The sequence below is a fragment of the Mytilus californianus genome, unplaced genomic scaffold (genome assembly GCF_021869535.1).
Source record: "Mytilus californianus isolate M0D057914Y unplaced genomic scaffold, xbMytCali1.0.p SCAF_9, whole genome shotgun sequence".
NCBI classification, from domain to species: Eukaryota; Metazoa; Mollusca; class Bivalvia; order Mytilida; family Mytilidae; genus Mytilus; species Mytilus californianus.
This window is the reverse complement of record NW_026262745.1, coordinates 85,108,938-85,135,621: the sequence shown is the minus strand read 5'-3', so window position 1 is coordinate 85,135,621 and position 26,684 is coordinate 85,108,938. Positions and strand designations below refer to the sequence as shown.

General features: G+C 33.5%; 2 protein-coding genes across 2 annotated transcripts; both read left to right on the top strand.

The window, feature by feature from the left end:
- The first annotated feature begins 22,062 nt into the window (after positions 1-22,062).
- LOC127714748 (uncharacterized) lies at positions 22,063-23,289 on the top strand. Its single transcript, XM_052220801.1, has one exon. It carries the CDS (start codon positions 22,073-22,075, stop codon positions 23,264-23,266), a length of 1,194 nt encoding a protein of 397 aa, XP_052076761.1. The 5' UTR covers positions 22,063-22,072; the 3' UTR covers positions 23,267-23,289.
- Positions 23,267-26,307, top strand: LOC127714012 (uncharacterized; the record flags this gene model as incomplete). The annotated part of the gene is made up of 3 exons (XM_052219961.1): positions 23,267-24,047; positions 25,117-25,231; positions 26,220-26,307. Coding segments are annotated over 3 exons (918 nt in total), but the record flags the coding sequence as incomplete, so codon positions are not given.
- Between the last annotated feature and the right edge of the window lie 377 nt (positions 26,308-26,684).

Here is a 26,684-nt window from a genome sequence, read left to right as displayed (position 1 = left end):
AATCTGGTTAATTGAATAAGAAGACATAAATGAAAGAAGCACAACTGAGGGAATCGCATGAACTCAGAACAGGAGAGAGGCCAGATGCGTCAACACAATAAGCGTCACCAGCCGTGAATCAGTCAAAATATCAGATGCGGGAATGGGACACAAGTAGGTGGTAATAGCAAAGTTTTGAGTGTTTCTGTTTCATGCATATTTTTGTTTTATTGATTATGACCATGTAAAACTTGATATACTGTAAAAACACCTGTCTATTGTTTTGATATTGTGTTTTGCTGTTATGATGAACTTCGTGTTTTTTGTCAATAAAGTGCAGTTTTATTTGAGTTTAATCTAAAGTTTCTATTAATTATATTGAACAGCTACTCCATCAAATTGAATATGATATGGACACTTTACTACTCATTTACAGTTAAGAAAGAAAACAACATGTGCGATTTTGAAACAACACAAGGACAAATGCATTAAAATAATTTGCTCTCAAATAAAAGTATCTTGTTTTTTCGGACTAACTCTTTTAAAACACTGTTTTAAATGTGTTAATTCCTAAAAAAATAAATTTTGTATGTGCTGTAAAAAGTATATTTTTGTTATACTTTCTTAATACATGTATCACATCTCTCTCTCGCTCTATCTCTCTCTCCTGTTTTTTTACTTATGATTGTTGTATTTTTCAGTCGGCTTTACATGGACAAAAGACAGAGAGATATTTAAAATATATATAAGCAAAAAAAAAACCTGATATGTACCCGTGATGCTGCATATATATCTTTTAACATGACCAATTAGGTGAATAAAACCGAAAATTTCCATATATGATCAAGTGTTTTAACGCCGCTAATATCCATATGATTTAAATAATATGTTATGAAAATTATAAAAAACAGGTGGATAAATCATTTATTTACATTTCACAAATATTTTATTTTTTTGTTCAAATTCGATTTCTTGTTTGAGGATGAAGGTAGACATTCGAATATTAAATAAAACTTATAGTTGAGTCAAATATGACTAATGTGTCGTACAGATTATGTCGCGCTGATAGTATAGGAAATTATGAGAATACCTGAATAATCAATTCGCGGAAAAAAATTGTGATACGATTTAGTATTAACTGTACCAATTGCTGTTAGATAAAGATAATGCTATTGTATAAAAGTGTATTTAAAATAAACTGAAAAAACTAGGTAACATTCATATTTTGTTTAACAAATTTCATACAAACATGACAAAGTTGAGCTTTACTAGTCAATAAAAGAAACGATACAAGGCAATGTATTTTCCATATATAATGATATTGGATACACTGTACAAAGGTGAATAATTGCCCAATTGGTCTAATATTTACAGAGTGTTATTTTCTTATCAAAACCATTGATTTAACAAAAAATACGCAAAATTTTTTAGGGGAAATTTTTGTTATTTCAAAAATCGTATTTTCACCCAAAAATTCCAAAATCGATATTAGAACTAAAAAAAAAAATAATTTAAAATTTTGAATACCTTTGCAGATATTTGAATACTTAATTCCCATTTTTCAAATTAAGTGCTGATCTTTTGTCATCATTTTCCGCAATGGATATGTTTGTAGTCAAATTACATTCGTACATCTTGTCCTCTACATAGTGTCATGTCTTGTGTTAAACATGTTTTTAAACTAAAAAAAGCTTTGTTGATTTTGAATCTGTATATATTTATGTTGAGGAGACCCACACGTAGCGCTGTTGGCAATCCTCTTTAAATAAATAACGAATTAAATAAAAAAATTTCCGTAAAATAAATTTCACTCCTGTGTTCAATAACTCGGTATTTTCTAACTTTTCAATTTGGCCAGAACACCACCTCTGATACATTCAAAAAAATGTTGCAAGCGTTCTGTAGCGTTTGAAGCGTGACATTTTATTTGTACGGTGCCTCCATTTTCACGTCACTATTCCAACTTGAAGTAATTTGCTGTTTAAATACCATGCACAGTCAAACGACAATTCATATTGATCACGGACTTTACTGCATGACATAAGCAGTTCAGACTCCAAAGTAGATTCTTACAGTACATTTTTCGGAAGGACACTCGTTTAAACAAATCTGTATAAAAAGGAATTATTAATCTGTTGAGGTAAAGCTAACTATATTATATGGATACTTTGCTGTTTGATTGGTAGATCAAATCAGCTTGCGATGATATGATATTAAATAACGAAAGTACGTTTATTATCAATTCGCGGAAAAAACACTTAATCGGAAATGATGAAATCACAGTGTCCTATTAATAATCAAATTTGGACCTATGAAGGTTTACACGTATCTTTAAATATGGACAGTACTTACAGGTAACGTTTATTTGTTGTTTAACAGATTTTTCATTGCAAGTAATTGCTAGACCTGTCATATCTTAATCTATCAAATAGTTTGTTGGTCAAATACATTTAAACGAAAGTAATGTCTTTATTTCAGCGGTACATTTAGAAAAAAAAGTTCGACAAGTGACAAAACAACATTTTAATACTTTTTTTCGGTCAGGAGTTGAACCCTTTTTAACCGTATTTCCGAAGGAAAAATCGGTTATTGATTTGGGGATGTAAGGCGGGCGAGCGGGTGGCTGTCAAACAGTGTCTATGAATTAACTCATGAACCGTTCAACCAAAGATTTTCAAATTGTAATACTATGAAAGTACTTTTATTCGTGGGGTACCAATTTTCGTAGTTTGTTTGGAAGGCTTTATCCACGAATTTAAGTGTCAAACGAAATAAAACAATTGTTGTCCAAAGCAAGACATTGAAAGATCCACTGTATGTTTGACTAAAAGGATACGGGCATACAATCTAGAGAAAAAAATCAAGATGAAAGTCAGACTTACGGTGAAGATATACCATGATGAAGTGTTCATTTTATCTCTTCATAATTCTGACGAAAAAAAATCATTTTGGCTTGCATTTTATTTCATAAGAATTATTTTATAAGAATTAATTCAAAGTACATTAATTTTGAAGCGTTTTTATGCAACTTTTTTTTAAATGACATGTTAATGACCCAATTAACACCTTTGCTGATCGTTAATCTGTTGATCATTCCATCTCGGGTTAATTAGTGTCAACACTTCTGTGCATCAATTAAAATGTTTACTTTGCAATTTCCTTCAATGAGACATTTTATATTCAGAGATAAATCAGTTTATTTCTGAAAACTATTATTCTATTAAAAATTTGATGAATGTTATCAGAAAGAAAGACAAACTTGTGAGCGACAATTTTTGTTTTTGATAGGTTCAAATTCTTCACCCGATTTTTTTTCTCCAGAAAACTAAAATCCACGAATTTAAGAACCCACGAATAAAAGTACTTTCACAGTATGTTGTTACTGAAGACAAAATGAAGGTCAAATTCAATATTGACGATGTTCGCTTTCCCCGTTCAGGAATTATGGTTCTTGAAAGATTGAAAAACGGTCTTTCCAGTCGTGTCCGTGCTTTAACTAATGAGCCGTTCAACCAAAGCTTTTCAGTTTTTAATATGTTGTTACTGATGATAAAATGGAGTTCAAGTTCATTATTGACGATTTTCACTTGCACTGTTCAGGAGTTATGGTCCTTGTGATATTGAAAAATGCCAGAACACAAACAAATGTTAACATATCCGGTTTTCTGTGGCACTGACAGCCTCTTGTTGAAATATTATTCCTGGGTTAATTATTATTTTAATAACATTTCTTTGACTTTTGATGTGAAAAACAGTCAAATGATAGAAACGAAACTTTGTCTCTTACAACGCGTTTTCAAATATTTTGGTACTCACGTTATCTTTAACAAATGTCAACGATTTATGTAACTTTTTTTTCACTTCTTTTCAATTCTATTTTGCTCGTTTACTGCTATATATAAATTTAGGAACACATTATGACAAAAATATTTACAGTTTCAGTTATAATAATAGTGAATCATGGTAATAGGATATCAGTCTTTGTATCAAACTAAAACTCTATATATATGATATATGCGTCAGTTGTCTCCTGGTAGAATGTACTCTCTCTCTTTCTCCCTCTCTCTCTCTCGATTATTGTATTATATCAATAGGACACTGTTATTTCATCACGTCTGATTAAGTCTTTAACATGTCAAAATGTACTATTATAATATTGGGTGTTCTTGTATGTGTTTGTTCTGTATGCCTGTCATGTAATATTGACATTTTAGTTGTATATTTAACATTGCCATAACGCGCGGAGGTTTGGCTGGCCATAAAACCAGGTTCAACCAACCATTTTTTCTTAGGGCAGTTGTTATCTAATAGTTCGTTTCTAAGTATGTTGCATTGTCGTTTGTTTTTTTTTTTGTTTCACTTCAGTGATCTGTTGTTTCGTTTTTAGTTTGTAAGTGAAAATCGTCAATAATGAACTTAAATTTCCAAAAGTCCATCCAACAGTTCTGCAGATTTCTCTGCAAGGCTTACTGGGGGAAAATAAAAAAATAACGAGAGAGAGAGAGAGAGAGAATTAATTTGACCCTAAAATACACAATCCGAATATACCTGATATGTCTCTTTAGTAGTGATTATTTAAAAAAAAGAAAAATTATATAACCGAACATGTTCAATATGTATTTGTTTGAGTTTTTAAAGCAGCTTAAATGCATACAATTCAAATTAAAGGTTATGAAAATTTAGAGACATATGCATATACAATTAATTTCTATATCACCTTATGTTATTTTAAAAGTCAATTTCTGATCTGAAAATAATGACAGTTAACAAATATTCAAATGTTTATCAAAAGTCATATGTGTAGTTGAAGGATTGTTATAATTTGATGTGTCGCACAGTGAAGGTCGCTGATACATGTGACATGATATGATATGAAATAATGGAAATACCGAAATAATCAATTCACGGAAAACATAATTTACGTAATACGATTTAATGAAATTTCAATATTAGTAATCAGTATTAGATTAAGATATTGTTATTGGGTTAAGCATATTGAAAATAAAGCAAAACACTAGGTAACATTCATATTTTGTTTAACAGATTCCTTTATTTTCAAGTATATCTATAAATTTGCTTTTACTAACAAGATTATAGTTTGAATTGTTTAATTTGTTGCTCAAATTAGCGTTTTATTTGTGAATTGTGTGCGTATTTTTTTTAATCATTTTAAAAGAAATAATCAATATAATTACAATAAATAGTTAGATTGATTAAATTGTTTCCTCTACGTCCATTGACAAATATTTCGTACAAGTTCAGCATAATTCAGAACAAATAAACAATTACCATAGATAGGCCCTACACTTTTAATTACAACACGCAATGAGGTCTCGTTTGAATGTCAACGCTTCGGACAATAAAAGTTATCAGATAACATAAACAGGTATATTACACACAGTTCCTTAATGAAGTTTTAATACACATTTCATTAAATACAATCTAAAACAAGAGCATCAGTAATGCATTCATCCTCAGCTGGAACATTTCTTAATTCTCAACTCACTTCTGTTAAAACATAACTTCATCATAAGGACCTCTACAATCCTGTTCAAAGTTTGTGCATTGCTGTAAAGGAATGATAATAGAGTTGAAATGAAGTAAAAAAAAATACACATAAATCGTTGAGATATGTTCAAAACTGTATAATAATAAAACTGCTGATAAATACATGAAATATGTAAAACTTAAAACTTTAAAATGCTTATCACATAATGATGAAAAAGAGGGGGAAAATAGCTGATACGGTTCCCTTTAGGTTTTTGTATAGTATGGAACCATGTTTTCATTTTGCTTCAAATGCGAAATGAATTATTTATCAAAGTTATTGGCAATATTAGAGCAATTGAATATATTTAATGGCTCTCTTAAATTTGACCAATTTTTAACACTAATGTGATTAGATTCGTGTGTATGTGTATGATCGTTCACTTGTCCGTTTTGTTGATTAGAAATAGCTGATGTAAACATCATCAAACTCTGAATGTGTAGAGGTGCATTTATTTGTAAAAAGTAAAGTCAGATCTATTATTAGGATACTTTTATGTGTGATTGGTAGATCAAAGTAGCTCGGGATGATATGATATGAAATAACGAAAGTAACCAATTCGCGGAAAAACACATAATCAGACTACATGACATTACAATGTCCTATTGATAATTCAATTTGGACATGTGCAGGTTTGCATGTATCTTTGAAATGGACAATACTTACAGGTATCGTTTTTTGTTGTTGTTGGTAAAACAGATTTTTAAGCAAATAATCGCTCGTACCGGTTGATATAAATCAATTGTTTGTGTTTTTATCAAAATGAATTAAAACGAAAGGGATGTATATGTTACAGTATAAATCGAAATTCAGTAGAAGCCATCTACCAAGTACACATTGAAGATCAATTTCTATTGGTAGGAATAGGAATTCTGCTTTGTTCTTCGTAAAATCAAGTACACATTATATTTCCTAGATATATTAATTAAAATTGGGAAATCTAGATGTGTATTAGGAGAGTTCCAGATTGTACTAAGTTTTAATTTTGATCTATGATACTACTAATAATAAAAATTAGTATGATTCTGATTTTTACTGGATTTTCCATTAACTACTTAGTATCTTTACCGATGCACTTGATTAGTGGAAAAACAAAAAACAAAACATAATTGTATAATGCCAATTTCAAGAGGTCATTACAAACAACATATGGTAAAATACATAAACGTTCGTGAAATCTTTTGTTTGTAAAAAGAGTTGCTAAAATTATATATATATATATGGTATTTTGATAAGCGAAGAATGTTGACGTTACAACATGAACAGAGTTTATGGAAACACACTGTGCTTACACTACCCATGTCAACAGGATTGTTTTTTAAATATTAGAATTGAGACATAGTTGAAAATATAACATATTTTGTTAGATTTTGTATCAATAAGTGGTAAGTACATAAACTTGTCATGTTTTAATTGACAAGACTTCACATACTGCTAATCAACTTTTGGGTTTGGTGGAGAAGATACTATATATTTGCCATAATCGTCGTGTTTAACAATTTTTCGGTATCTATTATTTCATTAAATGTTCTGAAATTTACGATCTCTAAAGAGCTTTTAAAACAACAAAATAACTTATATGAACATGCGATACTGTGAATTTTTGAAAAAAATATAGGTCTTTTTGAAAAAAGGTTTGCAGCGAATTCACTTTACAGGAAATTAACATGTTATCTTTTTGGGGTTTTTGATTCATTAAAAAAGCATTATATCAGTTTATTTCTTTTAATATCATTTTTTTCTTTCATTGTGTTGGTTCTAGTACATACCCAGTAGAATTTAGGTTATACAACCTATATATTCCAATCTTTACTATTAGGTGTTTGAATTCTGATTTGTACTTGGTTTAGTTAATATAGATCGGAATCCAAATTACAATTACATATACTTAGTAGATACTGAATTTACGATTTGTACTAGGAGGATTCTTGATCCTACAGAGTTCTAATTTGTACTGTAACATATACATGTATACTCATTCGTCATTTTATCTTCTTCCTCTAATCTAGGTCGATTATATTATTCCTTTTTGATAATCTGATAATGTTGATGATGATGCCTTTCAACTAAGAACGCTATATATTTTTCCCATAAAAATAATAAATCCAATCGGACGTTGAAGTCAGTTATATATTTAATGATATTCGTATTATAAACTATAATACTACACTGACAATCAAAATCAACTCATTATTTGTAGTCATCCGTATGTTTGGTAAAAATAGCAACAACAAAAATGTGCGACAAACATACACTGAGACATTTCCCGTAGTACAAGGTTTCCTTCCCGTGGCTCAATATGCTGCCATTTAGTGTTTACTCCAATCCACCTTTAACGGGATATTTTGAAGATAAGTTCAACTGGTCTATAAAACCACAAAGGCTTTGCCATCACTTTTCGTCCATCGTCAACAGTATGTTCATCCGACGTCTATCCGTCCATCCGTTGTCGTCAGGTAAACGAAATCTTCTCCACTGAAACGTGATTCGTGTAAATAACTTTCACCCCTGAAATTGCTTGGCCTAATGCTTACAAAAAAGTAAAATAACAAAAATATCGAATTCGAAAGAAAATTCAAAACGAAAAGTCTCTAATCAAATGGCAAAATCAAAATCTCAAACACATCAAACAAATGGATAACAACTGTCATATTCCTATATTGGTACAGGCATTTCTTATGTAGAAAATGGTGGATTAGACCTGGTGTTATAGCTAGCTAAACCCCTCACTTTTATGAAAGTAGCATACAATTCCATTATATTGACAACAATGTGTGAACAAAACAAACAGACAGAATAGGTAAAAATGTCAAAAATAGGGGTACAGCAGTCAATATTGTGTTATAATCTTAATCACTATAAGAACAAATAAATATGTCAACAAAGTTTTCTTAAATGTTACTTAGGATATACAGTTACAGCTAAATATCCGGGGGTTTCATCCATCAACAATAAAGGTTGGTGTTGCTAAAATAGAGCATAGGGAATGAAGTGCAGATTTCTAAAATACTTAAGCAATGAGAGCAAACTTTTTAAGATAAACAAATGATCAGCTGGTCAAGCTCTATCGCCTGTGGAATTTTAAGAAAAATCAGACTACAAACATGTGAGGTATTGCCCCTGAAGTGCTAATTCATAATGCATTTAAGATTTTTTTAATTTATGCGACAAAAACGAAAGTATTAAAGAGCAAACATCACATGGTAGAACTGATCAACCTGCGAAATTTGAAGAAAAAAATACTCATTTTTGAGTTATTGTAAATTAAATTTTAATTATTTGCAGATTTCGCATTTTTTGTTTGTTTTCATCTTGAAAACTGTAGATAGAGATTAATTCTAAAAAGTAATCATCCATAGATCATTACGATGTACAAAACAGGTCGACCTGGCAGACCCTTATAAGAGCCTTTGAAGTACTAATTTTTCTCATTTTTTGAGCGTTTTGCAGACACTTTTAATAGATAGAAGTTGTAAAAAGCAAAAGTGTTCAGCAAAATAAGATCTGTTAATATATCAACTTTGCCTAAATGGCTACTGTACTTGATAATTGTGTTTTTTTGTTTTCATTTTTTGCAAAACTATAATAGATAGAAAGAAATTGGTCATACATTTACCAAAGATCGTAAGCACAATAAGATCTACAAATAATTCAACATGAACGAAATAGTAAACTTACTTTTTATGAGTTCTTGTTCCTTTTTCAACCGTTGATGAATTTTTAGAAGAAAAAAAAATACAACGATACATATACAGCAATAATAAACAACAAAAATGTACTCAAAATTATCACTTTACTGTGAAAATCTAGTTACATGGGTTTCATATCAATTTATGAATCGCAGTGGGGTTTTGTCAATAGATTAATCTTAAATTGCAAACTTTTAAGTAAATATTTACCTTTTTATATTTTACTTGCTTGACAACATGTGCGTCAAAGATACAATCAAAGTATTACTTAAGCAGGAAAAAAAGTTTTAAAAAGGAAATAATAGTTACAATAAGAGCTACATTCCAATTTGGAGGTAAAAAAAATCAATCTTAAAATTTGATAGGCCCAACATTTCAGCAGCGCCTGCATATGGCGTGTATATCTTCTAGTTGATACAAGATTCCAGAGATTGCGATTTCTATCATGATTTTCATGAAAGAGTATTGCGTCTAACAAGAAAGCTGTTGAACCAGTGATTCTAAGTGGTAAATGTGAAGTCATAACTTTGAGTGTTTTAGTGACGCCATCACATGTTGGTTGACTGTTATGGAATATCTGTGTCACAGATGACAACGGATATGTTTCAATTGTGGCAACCAAATTCTTGTTCTCTTTTGTTCGAGAGTGACTTCCCCAAAAGAAATATGTCACCAGATTTCAATTCGCTTGATCAACACGTGCGGATAATGATCTGATTTAGTGATTATCTTTCAGGAGCATTACCAAGTTTAAGTGAAGTGCATGTTGCTAAGTTTAAAATTTTCTCTGTTTTGTTTTTTAATTTGTTTATAATTTCATTTTTCATTTGCCTTACGGTTGTCTCCCTTTTTTTTTCCTTGACTAATAATTTTAGAATTTCCTCATGTTTGTTATATTTCGCTTCCTGTTTTGTGGTAATTTACTACTACTGTATATAACAATGATATTCTTTATAGTCGTATTATTCTATTTAATGGTTGTGACAAACTCATATATTTACAAAGCAATGCACTGCCGTAGCACACGGTACGGTTGGTACGGTTCCGACCGTACCATTTTTAACTGCAGGTACGGAAAACCGTACCAAAAAAAAATCAAAATATATAAAAAATATGTTAGAATATTATGCAAACTTCCATACAATAAATGTTTTACAATTACCTCTGCCTGTTTTCTTAAAGAAAAAAAACGTCTCTCAACGTTAAAAGTATAGAGCAACGTCAACGTACGCAACCACAGTACCGTAATCGATTTATTGATTAGCAATTAATTAATCTATTAATTAATCGGAATCGTGCGATTGTTTTGATGCTGTTGCGAATAATGTTTCGTGTTGTCCTGGATCATGCTCTAATCTGACACTGACTGAATAAATTGAAATGTCATGATGGACAATCTGAAGAATGCTATAGCCAGCAACAATCGCCAACTAATTCAGCAAATCTCCACCAATGTTGCTAGTTCTCTAAGTTTAACAATTCAACTTGGTGGAGAAGCCAGCAGTTTTTCTTTGAATGAATTATCTCAAATTTTGATTCCAGATGATGTAGTCGTAGATACAAGCCTGATAGCTATCAAAACAACTGGAAATGGCAATGTTAATACAATGCCACATCCTTAGGTTTAGCAGGTAACTGATTTTTGTAATGATTTCATTCGTTTTTATTTTTATAAAACCAACACACGTCAAGTTCAAAATCAGTTGATTGGTTGATTGTTGTTGTTGTTTTCTTAACGTCCAGTTTCAAATATTTCATGCATAATATCAATTGAAATGAGAGCTGATGTTTTTTTTTATAAATAATGTAAGAAACCGTATTGTAAAAGGGGGTATAATAACCTTTATCGAGACTCCTGGATTGACCATTAGAAAAAAACGGAATTCTGGATTGACCATTTCGCGATCGGGAAATCGGGATTGGTTTTGTTCGGGACTTCGGCATTTCATGTTTTTTAACTCGTGATTTGGGGATAAGACCCCTTCCTATCCCTTTCTGTAGTGCTTTAAGTGTCCTTCCGTAACATATGCATAAACCCAGAGCATACAGTAACATCACCGTTAAAAAAATCTATACTTCACCGGGCGGCGGTTTTCGCGAAACCGTCGATTTACTCTTTCAATTGTTCATTACAATAATTTAGAATAAAATGCTCCGCTGGGCGCAGCTAGATACGATCGCAGAGGTCGAACCCTGAACAGTTGGGGCAAGTATGGACACAGCATTCAAGCTTGATACAGCACTGAATTTGGATTGTGATTAAATATTCGACACAGTATAGGTTTCTGACACAGAATGAATGTGGTCTAAGAACTTAAAAATTTATAATCTACCTATTCAAACCATATCATTATTATTTGCTTTTATATATAAATCAGAAATAACCAATTTAAAATGGAAAATTTTAAAGAAAAAAAAATCCCCCCCCCCAAATTTTTTGAACCCCCGTATGATTCATCACCCCCAAACTCAATCCGAGCCTTCCCTTTGTGGTATGGTACCTTGCAGTACAATTTCAGAGAGATCCATACACTTGAACTCAAGTTATTGTCTGGAAACTAGAAAAATGCTTCTTTTTTGGCCCCAAATTCCTAAACGTTTCGGGCAATTACCCCAAAACTCAAACCCAGCTTTCCCTTTGTAATATGAAATCTTGTAGTACAATTTCGTAAAGATCCATACACTTACACACAAGTTATTGTCCTGAAACTAGAAAAATGCTTGTTTTTTGCCCCTTTTTTGCCCTTAATTACTAAAATTTTGAGGCAATTACCCCTATAATCAATCCCAGCCTTCTCTTTGTGGTATGGTACCTTGCAGTACAATTTCAGAGAGATCCATACACTTGAACACAAGTTATTGTCTGGAAACAAGAAAAATGCTTATTTTTGGCCCCTTATTCCTAAACGTTTTTGGGCAATTACCCCCAAACTCAATTCCAGCTTTTCCTTTGTGATATGGAACCTTGTAGTACAATTTCAGAAAGATCCATACACTTACACACAAGTTAGTGTCATGAAACTAGAAAAATGCTTGTTTTTTGCCCCTTTTTTGGCCCCTAATTCCTAAAATTTTGAGGCAATTACCCCCAAAATCAATCCCAGCATTCCCTTTGTGATATGGAACCTTGTGGTACAATGTCAGAGAGATCCATACACAAACACACAAGTTATGTCTGGAAGTTACAAAAATGCTTATTTTTGGCCCCTTATTCCTTAACTGTTGGTACCATAACCCCCAAAATCAATCCCAACTCCTTTTGTGGTATTGAACCTGATGGTAAAATTTCATAGAGATCCATTCACTTAAACTAAAGTTAGAGTGCGAAAACCAATGTGTCTTCGGATGACGACGACGACGCCAACGTCATACCAATATACGACCGCAAAAGTTTTTGCGGTCGTATAAAAACTGTAGGAATGGTGTAGAATTTCTGTAGAAAGTGCATTGTATTTATAATTAATTTATCACTATTCTGGTCATTTAAATATTGATATTATAAATCAAGCGATTGTCGCGCGAAAATCGCGAGACCGTCGCTCAGCCTTCACGGTTAACTTTTAAGTCCACAAGCCCAAAGCTCAATTTTTTCAAAATTTTAGTTAGATTCTGTTGGCTTGTAGAGAAGAATTTTACAAGTCAGAAAGCAATTTTACAAGCCAATGCCGTAGGACTTGTGGTTAAGCGTGAAGACTCGCTGGTGAAATTTAGTTGCGCCCTTTAAAGCAAGCTACGTGTATCTTGATTGTATAATATTTCCTAGAAGTCACAACGACCAACTCTGTTCGGGGTGTGAAATCATGACATATGTATTAAACAACAGGCCATGGACCCCACTCCCGAGGGCAGGGTTCAGTCGTTCCCTTCCGTTGATAAAGTATATATACTAGTTCATTGATGATTCGGATACTCTTAATTAATAAAATCAGGAATCTCAAGTGAGGAATCTATATGTTTTGAATTGTCATTTGCATACCCCTCCTACCGAATTTAGGGGCATAAAGTGTTCGGGTCCATCCGTCTGTCAACAAGTGAAGGGCAGTTACAATAACCTGCAAGGAATATACAAATTCGTTCGGGCTGATATTCTTATTTATCATAAATGATTCAACCGTAAATCTAATGTCAGAAAAAGGTCGATTCCTTATTTCATTCCATTATAGGGAATGAATCATATGCTGAAAATCTACGTCTTCTGTGTGCAGTTGAAATGTTCATAAATGCCCAGGCTTATACCTCACATGAAGCCCTAATAACGGATGACAACTTTAGAATGTGCCTCTCTGCAAATGCCGAACGTGTTTTTACTACAAATCAAGACAGGTATATATATATTATCCATACCATGCAGATAGATTGTATGAGCGTCCATCAGACGGGGAAAAACTTATGATCAATTATTCCCCGCATATGGTCGTGTTTTCATTCTTTGTCAAGCGAGGTCCATTCGTTCAATATGCAATGGATAGTTGTTTAATAGCATATAGAATACTAGATATCAACGGTTTACCATTTAAAAGTTATTATGCCGATGCATTGACCCTATCACCGTTGAGTGTTTCGACATATGGGGCCGTCCAGTACTCTTGAGTACAACATTTTAGCTGCATAATAAAATATTTAATAATGTACAATAATCATTGATCAATGTGGGACTAAGACGACTTCCTACTCCTGCAGGATAAGTGTGGTTCTATCACAGTATACGGATGAATTCTGATATCGATAAGATGACCACTCCAGATGTACGTTATCGGGGTCCGCCATGGTATGGCGCCCTGTCCGCCCGTCTGTCCGTTCGTCTGTCCATCACACTTTTCTATGTCTTACGATAACTCAAGTTTGCATCGACAGATCGAAATTAAATTCATTCACAGCATTGCTAGAAAAAGCTCCCGTTCGATTTTTAAGCGTTTTCAATCTTTCATGTCCGAGAAATAGGACCAAGGCCGACGGGCCCTTCATGATGTATCGTAGTCGTTTTTATTGCTTGCTGTAGAGTTTAAAAAAAGCACTGACATAATTTTGAAAAAGGATATATATATTATAGTTACTACAATTATATGGTCAGTAAATCATGTACTTTAATAGTCTCTAGTGCCTACTACAATATTCTAGTTAAATATAATATATTTTCAGAGTTAAAGCTTTAGAATGTGAAGCCCTCAATACATGTACAATAAATCCAAGACCAACCTGGAGCAATCTGATACATCTCATTGTATTACCAAATGTAATACAAAGACCGGTTTACTCCTTGTACCCGTCAAATGTAAGTAAAAGTGCCCAGTGACAGTTAAGCAAAGCTATGTTGATTTTATAGTGGTTGTTGGTGCTCAAATTCTGTTGATCTATATTTATTTGTATTTTCAAACTTATAACAGCACTACTCCGAAGAAATTCGCACTGTCTCAAAGACTAAAAATATGTAACGCACGTCATAAATATAAGTATTTTATTCGAGTAAAAAAAACTTAAGCAAATGGAAAGCGTCTCCAAATTAGCATTATCCGAGGTTTACTGAATGATTTACACCGGGTGGGGTGGGGTGGGGTGGGGTGGGGTGGGGTGGGGGGGGGGGGGGTGGGGAGGGGGGGGGGGTCATGGGGATGAGGGGAAGTTACTTCTCTTCAAAGTTGGTATAGTTGTACATCGGATATCGGGAAAATACTATTTTATGTATGCAACGTGGAATAAAAATGTCCACTCCGTGTAGTATTTGTATTTGAATCCATCTGATGAGTTAAGCCTTTTCAACTGATTTTATAGTTCGCTCTTATGTTTTACTGTTACACCACTGTCACAGGGGAAGGGTTGGGATCCCGCTAACATGTTTAACCCCGCCCCATTCTGTATGTATGTGCCTGTCCCAAGTCAGGAGCCTGTAATTCAATGGTTGTCGTTTGTTTATGTGTTAAATATCTGTTTTTCGTTCATTTTTTGTACTCATCACTTGGCGTCCGTCGTCCGTCGTCGTCGTCGTCGTCCGTCGTCGTTAGCTTTTTACAAAAATCTTCTCCTCTGAAACTGGGCCAAATTATAACCAAACTTGGCCACAATCATCATTAGGGTATCTAGCTTTAAAAATGTGTCCGATGACCCCGCCAACCAACCAAGATGGCCGCAATGGCTAAAAATAGTACATAGGGGTAAAATGTAGATTTTTGCTTATATCTCTGAAACCAAAGCATTTAGAGTAAATCTGACATGATAAAACTGATTATCAGGTCAAAATCTATCTGCCCTGAAATTTTCAGACAAATCTGACTATCTGTTGTTGGGTTGCTGCCCCTGAATTGGTAATTTTAAGGAAATTTTGCAGTTTTTGGTTATTTTCTTGAATATTATTATAGATAGAGATAAACTGTAAACAGCAATAATGTTCAGCAAAGTAAGATCTACAAATAAGTTGTATGACCAAAATTGTCAGTCGACTCCTTTAGGAGTTATTGCCCTTTATAGTAAATTTTTAACAATTTTTCGTAAATTTTTGTAATCTTTTACAAAAATCTTCTTCTCTGAAACTACTGAGACAAATTTAACCATACTTTGCCATAATCATTATTAGGGTATCTAGTTTAAAAAATTTGTCCGATGACCCCGCCTTTCAACCATTATGGCCGACTTGGTTAAAAATAGAACATAGGGGTAAAATGCAGTTTTTGGTTTATATCTCTGAAACTAAAGCATTTAGAGCAAATCTGACAGGTGTCAAAAATGTTCATCAGATTTAGGTTTATCTGCCCTGAAATTTTCAGACGAATCCGACAACCCGTTGTTGGGTTGCTGCCCCTGAGTTAGTAATTTTACAGAAATTTTGCAGTTTTTTGTTATTATCTGAGATATCATTATAATATCTTATACCTAATACTATTAATTATGATTTTAACCTTATTTTACATGATTTCCAAAGCATCAGTAAATACAGGTGAGCGACACAGGCTCTTGAGAGCCTCTAGTTATATTAACTTTTTAAATATAAACATCTTTGTTTGTAGACGGGATTTCCATATAGACACGTGTTTAACAGACTGTATACACCATTTGAAGAATGTAACTTAGCTAAACCACTCTACATATTATGGTCTGTCGATGGTGCTCTTCCCCATGAGAACTTCACACCAAATCATTTTGTCTTTCTCAAAGAAGGTAAGGAAAACTGTTAGCTCAATTGACCAAAGGCCGTTGTGAGCTATTTTCGTCACTTTATGTCCGTCATCCGTGGTTCGTACTAGGTGTTTTTGGTCTCTCGTTTTGTATATAGATTAGACCGTTGGTTTTCCTGTTTGAATTGTTTTACACTGTCATTTTTTGGGCTCTTTATAGCTTGCTGTTCAATGTGTGCCTAGGCTCCGCGTTGAAGACCTTACTTTAGCCTATAACTGTTAACTTTTAATACACTGTTACTTGGATTGAGAGTTGTCTCATTGGTACTCATACCACATCTTCTTATTTCTATTTCTATATTTAATTAAATTCGAATATAAACATCTCACGACAAGTGGATTTCTTCATGTTGCCCTGATCTGTTGGCTTCTTTTTCTATTCTGGGCAACAGCTCAAATTGTGCTCTTATTTAGTTTCTTAGACTGCATATATGTTAACAACAGCTAATATATATTGAGTTCATTCTTATTAGCCAATTCCTATTATAGGAAGTCAAAACAGTCAAAGGGAAAGTCATACAGCATGTACAACCGACCATGAAGAAACACTCACTGCATCTCCTAAGTATGGCGATAATACAAGGAGGAAGGATAAAACGCGGCGCAGTACAATTGATGACTTTTTTTAGGGTAAGCATACCGATAAAAGTTAAATAAATAATAACTGACATAAAACAAATCAAAGATCTAACTGCATTTTTCAGTTTTAATGTGAAAGAATTAAAAAAAAAATATGCACATGGAATTGTTGTATGAACATTTGTCTTATAATTTGTAAAACAGTGAATGATTCGGAAACGTTATCATGAGTTCTAGCTAGTGCTTTCTTCGTTGATGATGATTGGAAATTTAGAAATTTTCGGACAGTATATCGTAGACGTAATTTATTGGGATAAAAAAAATCCTCTATTGTCCGAATAAACTCAAGTTTATTTATCTTTTTAGCCCAAGAAAAATAAGCCAGTCATGGAAGATGAGCAAAGACAAGCAGCAGTAGACCTTTCTAATTAAAAAACGTTTAGACTTAAATTGAAGACGTAACATAACAATGCTTTTAAAATTTTGTATTCCAACTTTTAATATAAAAGTACATTTTTGCATTCCTTTTGTGGTCTGGGCACTATGGTTTTTTGTTTAGTCTGTCCGTGTGTGCATGCCTAAAGTTCTGTGATCCATGTTTGTATTTTCAGTTTGAAAAAGAGATATGCAGCTTGTTTCTGATGCTAGACCGAACCTGAGTTAAATCTTAAAACTTTATCAAAATGTTACCTAAGTTTGTGTTTAACGTTCAATTTAAATTTAAATAAAAACTGTCAACATAAATGCTAAAAAAAATGTATAAATAAAATTTAATTGACGACACCAGCAAAACCAAATGAATTTTTGGATAGGGAATGTAATTTACATTTTCTCTTTTTTTCAGACACCTCTTAGTAGCTTTGAAACCCCACATCAACCAAAAGTGTTCAAATTTCCGAAACGGGCTTTTGGGAAGGATAAGATTCGTTTTCGTCAATTTCAGCCACAATGGTTTTAGAAATATAGATGGCTTCACTATAGCGAGGAAGAGGATAAAGTATATTGCCATCCTTGTGCAGTTGCATATGAAAAAAATATGATAACAACTGGAACTATAGAACAAAAGTTCATATCATCTGGATTTACGAACTGGAATGATGCTGTGAGAGGATTGAATAAACATGAGCTGTCAAACTGCCATCGAGAATCAACACAAAGACTGGTTTTTGAGAAAAGTAATTCAAACATTGATGAAGCATTAGTTACTCAGTCAAGTCAAGAAAAAGAAAAAAATAGATATTCTCTCCTGAAAATTATTTCAAATATTCAGTTTTTAGCAAGACAGGGTCTTCCAATCAGAGGTGCTGATAATGATAAAGATTCTAATTTCTATCAGTTGAACAACCTGAGATGTCAAGAAGATCCAAAGTTTAAAGAATGGCTTCAACGAAAAACAGATAGGTATACCTCACCTGAGATCCAAAATGAAATCATTTCTATAATGTCTGATCAGGTTGTTAGAAGTTTAGCTACAGAAATTCGGCAGTCCAACTTTTTTGCCATATTGGCCGACGAAACAACTGACATAAGTAACCGTCAACAGTTAGTTGTTTGTCTACGATGGATTGACGATCATCTACAGGCACACGAAGACTTGGTTGGTCTTTATAAAGTAGACAACACACAGGCTGCAACTATAGCAGAATCGATCAAAGATGTGTTAGTAGGACTTAACGTTAACATAGGAAATTGTAGAGGCCAAACATATGATGGTGCCAGCGCAATGGCGGGACGCAAATCGGGGGTACAACAGAGAATAAAAGAGATTGAACCAAAAGCTCTTTACAACCATTGTCACGGTCATTTGCTTAATCTTGCATGTGCAGATAACATCAAAAAGAATGAATCTCTTTCCAGTGCCATGGATACTGCTTACGAGATAACAAAACTTGTAAAGAAATCGCCCAATCGTGATACACATCTGGAAAAGATTTGTAAAGATGCTGCAACAGATCTTGACAGACCGAACTCGAAGATAAGAATTCTATGTCCAACTAGGTGGACAGTGAAAGCAGATGCCTTGCTTAGTATCATTGATAACTACGACACCCTTAATGACTTATGGGATTGGTCCCTGCAGACAGTAAAGGACACAGACATGAAAGCTAGAATAAGGGGAGTTCAAGCTCATATGAAGAAATTCGAATTTTACTTTGGATCATCCTTGGCAGAGGTTCTGCTTAGAAATGCAGACAATTTAAGCAGGACTCTTCAGTGTAAAGATTTATCAGCTGCTGAAAGTAAATCTATTGCCCAGAAGACAGTTCAAACTCTGAAAAGCTTGAGAGATGATCAGTGCTTTGATTTGTTCTGGGAAAATGTTGTTATGAAATCCAGACGGAAGTCAGTTGAAGAACCAGTTCTCCCAAGGAAAAGAAGAATGCCATCTAGATTTGAAATTGGGACAGCAACTGCAGAGTTTCATTCTACTCCTAAAAATTTTTAACCGTCAAAAATATTTTCAAGCTGTTGACCATATTGTTCAAGCTATTACTGATAGATTCGAACAATGAGACTTCAACATCTATTTGAATACAGAGCAAGTTCTTCTAAAATGCATCAAGGGTGTGGATTTCAGCGAAGAATTAAAGTTAGTTTGCCAGTTTTATCAAGAAGATTTACACGAAGCAAATCTTCAATGCTAGTTAAGGCTATTTGCAACTGTCTTTGAATCCGCAACACCAAGAGAAAGTATAGTACTTGCAGATATCATCACGTTCATAAGAGGAATGGCACTTAGAGAACGAGTGTTGTTGTCGGAAGTAGTAACAGTCTTAAAACTAGTTTTAGTCCTACATGTACCAGCAACAAATGCAACAAGCGAAAGGTCGTTTAGTACACTCTGTCGTATTAAGACATATCTAAGGTCGACCATGAAACAGGATAGATTGAACGATCTCATAGTGCTGCATGTTCACAAAACAAAAACAGATAATTTGGACTTGAAGAGTGTAGCAAGCGAGTTTGCATTCAAAGAATACAGGAAAAACATATTTGGAAAATTTCAATAAAGTTATTCTTCATACGTTTCTTAACATGATACGTGTACTGATTACGGGCTTATCATTTTTACCGACCGAGGAGGAAAAGGGGGGGGCGGCATCCCATTTCGTGGGGATATCATGGTTTGTTTTTGGATAGGGAAAAAAATGCAAACTTATATTAGAAATAGACAAGTAGGGAAAACATTCCTTATTATTCTAACGTGAAAAAAGTTTTCCTTTTTGCAAAGGTGATTTTGGTATTTTTCATCGAAGTAAAATCAGAGATGGGGAGATCCCCCAACCGCTACCGGTAAATATCATTAGTCCTTTGAAATCTGAAAAGTGATTTCTTATGTAATAAAGTTTTCAATCAGAAAATTACAAAGCCACCAACATGTTAAAAAGGTGTTATGTAGTTAACTGACAACCGAAGCGACATTCAAAAAAGAATCGCGATCAATGGACAAAAGACAAACCAGGGAACAAATATGACACACAAGGACAAACAACACCATTCAACATTGAAAACTAAAAACAAATAAGAAACACGGACCCCGAAAAAAAACTGGGTCGACCTCAGGTGCTCCAGAAGGGTAAGTGCAAGACATCCAAAAAAATCACGGTAATTGCGACGGGCTCTCGAGTAAATGTGCATATGACAAAATCGTACACAATACATATAGACAAGATACAAATAATCAAGAAACACAGTGCTTTATTTCATTTCTTCGTCTTGACAGTCGCTGCATGTTTTTCAAAATTTCATATCCTACAAGGTCAAGACGACCCCCATAGTGTCGACTTAAGTGGTTGTCTTGAAAGTTCACATTAAAACATGTTAACCCCAACGAAATTATGCGCCTGTCCCAAGTCAGGAACCTCTGGCCTTTGTTTTTCCTGTATTGTTTTCAGTTTTAGTTCTTTTGTGTGTTATGGAGTTTTGAAGAGAGTGAATTCCTCTGAACCAGTTTACATCGTTGTTTCGTGGCCGGATGCAGCCTACCCCAGTGTGTAAGGGTTCCGGTATTGTATTGACACATTTCCCATTTCAATTCACTTTTCTATTAACTATAGCTCAATAGTTGCTAGCACACTATTGTTTCAATTTGTAAAAAAATACTAAGATTTTATTACAAATAAACTGATAGAAGTATCTTATAAATCATGAACTTTACGCAATGATTTGTGGTGAAGTGGCAAGGTATAATATGCTCGTGTTGTTCTCATTCACCGATCTTGCTATGTAAATTACACAAAAATGGGGAAAAAATTTAAAACTACAAAACCCGCAAGTGATTGGAACACAGACATTCATATTTTTTTTTTTTTCAAGTTGTCAAGTAAAACATGCTGCTTTTCAAAAACAATTTTTAGTGCCAGGAAACACCTAGAATGCAGGATTTTAACGCTATTAACCCCAGAGCTTATGGGGGCCTTGAGCGGCCCCCAGACCCCCTGCCATAATGAAGCCTCGCTTTGCGAGGCTTGAGGAACAATTCGTGTCCCTCATGTCTAATTTTCAAAACCGTACCATTATTTTCGGGAATGCTACGCCTATGCAATGTAATAATATGCAAAAATCAATCCTCACAGTTTTAACTTTTATAAAGTTTCAATGTTAACAAAACCCATTATAGATAAAATATTTATAAAAGTTTTTAAAATGATACCAATGTTGACTTAAAGACTTATAGTTTGATTGTTTTATTGACAAGTACTCATTTGATCAGATACGATATGAATAGAAAATACAAAAATTTAATAAAAATATGTTTCGTTTTTCTTAAGAAAAGGGATCAAATATCAACGTGAAAATGAACAAAAAAAGTCGATGAAAAACAGAATACACCACGAACAAAGAAAATTTACGAAAAGGCAGTATAAAGTCATTATAACCATGATACAATAACCCCGTATTGAAGCAAAGGCATTAAGATGATGTCTTACTAGAGAACATAAAGCAAAACACCGCAGTTTTTTTTCTTTTTTTCAAAATTAAAACATTGTCTAATCAAATTTAAACGATTCATGTTTTTGATGATACACACTAATTATTATTCTTTTGTTTTCAGACATATTTGCTTTTTCTTTACTGTTATTGTATTTGTGGATATTTCAACATCAGAAATGACAGACAAAGATTTATTCGATCAACTTCAAAAAAATGGAACTGCTTGTAAAGAAGGAACATGTAGAGAGACCGACTTAATTTGTGAATGCTTTCTGACTGTAGACCATAAACTTAGTATGATTTACAAAGGACCCAATTCAACACAGGCAATACTGTTAAAGCCATTAAATGGAAGGGCTGTTAACTATCATACTGGGCAGACATACGATCAACAAAAAGAAGACACATTTGTTTTAGCTGATGGAAATCACTCGAAAATCGTTATATTATTAAATGGACGATTTCCTGGACCTGCAATCACTGCGTATGAATATCAAGATATAATTGTACACGTTCGTAACTTGTTGCATACGGATGCTGTAACCATTCACTGGCATGGTATGCAACAGAAAAATACACCTTGGTCAGATGGGGTAGCCTTCGTTTCGCAATGTCCTATACTCCCAGGACAAAATTTCACATACCAGTTTAAAGGAAAACCATTTGGGACCAGTTTTTACCATGCCCATATCGGGGATCAAAGGACAATGGGTCTGTATGGACCGCTGATTATTCTTCCAATGCGTGGTCAAAATATTTCTCAGCCCCAAGAAGGAAGCAATGTATTTGTTGTAGCTATACAAGACTGGAATCATAACGACGATGCTGATGTTCTGTACCAGAAAATGCTGGTAGGTGATTACGACATGAACACAGGACGTCTATATAACACAACGTCAGACTTATCTGGTGCCATGTACAGTAGATTTCAATTCCATTCCGGTCTTATCAATGGTCGAGGGCGTTTTTATCTTACAAACAACCAAACCAATGGCTCTCCACTTACAAGATTTGTAGTACAAAGTAATCAGACTTATAGATTCCGAGTAATTAGTGCAGCTACTCTATATCCATTTCGGGTTTTTGTACAGCAACACCAATCAATATATATAGTAGCATCAGATGGTTTTGAAATAGAAAAGGAACCAGTTGAATCCTTCATAATCCATCCTGGTGAAAGGATCGATTTTTTAATGGTTGCTAACCAAACTCCAGGAACGTACTTACTAGTTGCCGAAACATTAGAAGTTGAAGCCAAACAAAGAAATCAATATCATGTTGCCGAAGCAATTATCTTTTATAACAGTTCGCAAAACAAAATAAATCTAAATCCAGCAAAGGCCAAAGAGGAAGTCTGTTTAACAACGTGAACAGTTTTTAATTGTCCATTTGCGTATTATCCTGCAGCTGAAAATCGAAGATGTCTCTCATTGAATGATGTCAGATCAGCAGACCCTAATTCCCACACAGAGGATGTAGAAGGCGATGCAATTGAACACTTTTTTAATTTTGCATTCCCTGGCGATAAAGGATACACACCAGGGTCAGTGAATGGTCACCAGTTTCAACCGCCATCAGTTGGTGCATACGAACATCCCGATACAGTAGACTACAACTGTGATGCTTGTAATGAAACCACTATTTGTCAATGCACTTATGCTGTAACATTACATAGTCCAAATAAAGACAAGATATACCAGTTTGTGTTGACTAATATTGGAAATGGTTCTGGTTGGTCTCATCCGATACATTTGCATGGACACTCGTTTTATGTCATGAAAATGGCATTTGGTAACTACGATAAAAATTCAGGCAGGCTTGTTCAAAATGGAGGTCAGGACAATCAAGATTTAATTTGCAATGACCCGAAAATATTTTGTTCTTATGCAAAATGGCGAAACAACTCATGGTCAAACGGATCTCATCCCTTTCTTAATTGGAATAATCCACCTCAAAAAGATTCAATTATCGTTCCAACTGGTGGTTACGTTGTCATTAGATTTAAGGCCGATAACCCAGGAGTATGGTTTTTTCATTGTCATATAGATTTACACAATACCAATGGTATGGGGATGATGATAAATGAGTCACCAACAAATCATCCAAATGTCCCGAATGGATTTCAAATTTGTGGCACTTCGTTAAATGATGGTAATTAATAATTTTAGATTTATTTAATGTAAAAGTTAAATATAAATTTTCATATGCAAGGAAATAGATTCATATTTTAGTCTCAATACATTTAAAATAATCTTAATGTATCCTGTTTACAGATTTAAGATACTAGCAGATCTTTTTATATAAATGCTAAGTTCTTAATCGACAACTCTTCGATTCACTTTGTACCACAAGGAGACACCTTTAGACAATACATTTACGCAAACAGACCGAGTGTCTTATTAATACAAACGTGATGAATTGCCTTTACTTCACTTATACTCAATTATTCAAAATGCAAAGGGTTTCACCACTGGAATATAGGGTCTTCGGTACAGTATGTCGAAATGTTAGGTTTTTCAATGCTCTGTAACTTCGTGTTTGATATGGCCTTCAGACTGTTTTAATTCGAGCGCCGCTGAGGAGGCATATTTAGACGAAACTCGCATCTGATGTTACTAAATATAGGACTGGTATCTTCAATAAATTTTTAATTAGCGGTGTAATTCACCAAATGTGATTATTAGAAAATCTTGAAGACACTCCCGCCTTTGACGTCATTAAAGTGATGTCAGAAGGGAAATTAGAAATTTAAACAAAAAATAGTCAACTTACCGGAATAAACGCGTAACCCAACAAATCATTTTGTAAATTGAATATATATATAAAAATTGCGCATATTTATTTGGCAACAGTTGTGCTTGATACTGTTTCCTGTTCGAGTCAAATTTTCCGATTTTTTTATCCAATTTTCCATTTTTTTGTAATTAAACGCCATTGTGTGGCTGACTTAAACATATGAAGGCTATAATTTTAACTGAAGCTGCAATATTTTAAATTTAACATGTAATTCTGTAAATTTAAGATAATTTGTTTCCTCTTTCGGGTCTTTAGAGTCCAATTAGACAAAATCGGCTAAGCAATAAGAATTGATAAAATGACTTAATAATTTGTTAGTGTATTCACCTCTATGTCTCCATATGGGTTAATTGTTGTGTCAAGCATAACAAACAAATATAATTTACCATTGTATGTGAACATAGACTCTACGACTTTTTTGTAGATGCAAGAGATAAATCAACATCGTATTATTGGGCGATGATTGGAATCCTAATTTATTCAATAGTTATAACGTTTACTCTGGCTTTGTGCTTGTTGATTCACTGTTGCAAAAAGCAGTAAGTAATACCAGTTATCTAATATAGACGACAGACTCGAATACATAAAAAAATTACACTGATATTTTCATTTAAAAGTTAAAAACAGTTTGCCATATCCAATCACAAAAAGCTATTAATTAAAACTTAGTTATTTGTATAACTTTTTAAAGTATTAAATCTGAAAATTGAAAACATAATTATCTATATCACGACATCATTCGCAATGTGTTTTCGTCTAAAAAGCCTTTAAAAATCATTCAATACTTGTCATAGGGACGTAAACGTCATTTTTTCTTATCATCCTTATATATGATAAACAAAAATTGATAAATAAGCATGACATGTAACGTAAAAATCGCCTAGGTTTTTTTAAATAAATGTTGACTGTAAAAATTCGCTTGTGATGTATGTTTATGTAAATACTTTTCTCATTTATAAGGACATGTGTGAATGTAAGTTGTCTTGCAGCTGGTGGAGTTTTTATTCCCCGAGGGTATCACCAGCCCAGTAGTCAGCACTTCTGTGTTGACATGAATTATCATTGATATGGTCATAATTATAAATTAACTGTTTACAAAACTTTGAATTTTTGAAAAACTGAGGCTTTTCTACCTCAGGAATAGATTACCTTAGCTGTATTTGGCAAAACTTTTAGGAATTTTTGGTCCTCAATGCTCTTCAACTTCGTACTTTATTTTGCCTTTTTAACTTTTTTTTATTCCAGTGTCACTGATGAGTCTTTTGTAGACGAAACGCTCGTCTGGCGCAAATACAAAATTTCAATCCTGGTATCTATGATGATTTTATTTGCACGTACAGTAATGGTATAACAGATACGGTTACGTTACTGTATAACGTTGTTATAGTTATGTTATCTCTCTTTCTCTCTCTCTCTCTCTCCGATATTCATAGTACTCTATTACATAATGTACTTATATATACATGTCTGTCTGTCTGTCTGTATGTATGTCTGTACTTTTGATTATATTTTATCTTTTTATTTTAGAAGAGATTACCAGCCGATGTAATGGGACGATGGGCATACATGAAGCATTTTCAATTCATTGAACATAAACCTTATAAAGTCATGAAATAATAAAATAGATGTAATGCATTTGTTTATTGATATGATTTAATAAAAAGGCATTACTGAGCCAATAAATGGCCAATAGAAACCCGTGTTAATCCACGTAGCACAGTTATGATAGCAGGAAGTCTATACGTTTGCTTGATGAAGTACTTTACCAATTGTATGGAGAATGCCATTTGATGTCTTTAGTTTTCTATGTTGTGTTTTGTGTACTGATGTTTGTCTTTCCGTCGTTTTTCTGTTTTTTTTGCCATGGCATTGTCAGTTTGTTTTCTACTGATGCGTTTGAATATCCCTTTGGTTTATATTGCCTCTCTTGTGATATGCATGCTATTGCAAGGCTTATATATGAAAGTGAAATACTGTTATGAGATAAAACAC

Excerpts from the sequence above, each read along its gene's own strand:
- LOC127714748 (XM_052220801.1), top strand. The coding sequence starts at position 22,073 with ATGACAGACAAAGATTTATTCGATCAACTTCAAAAAAATGGAACTGCT.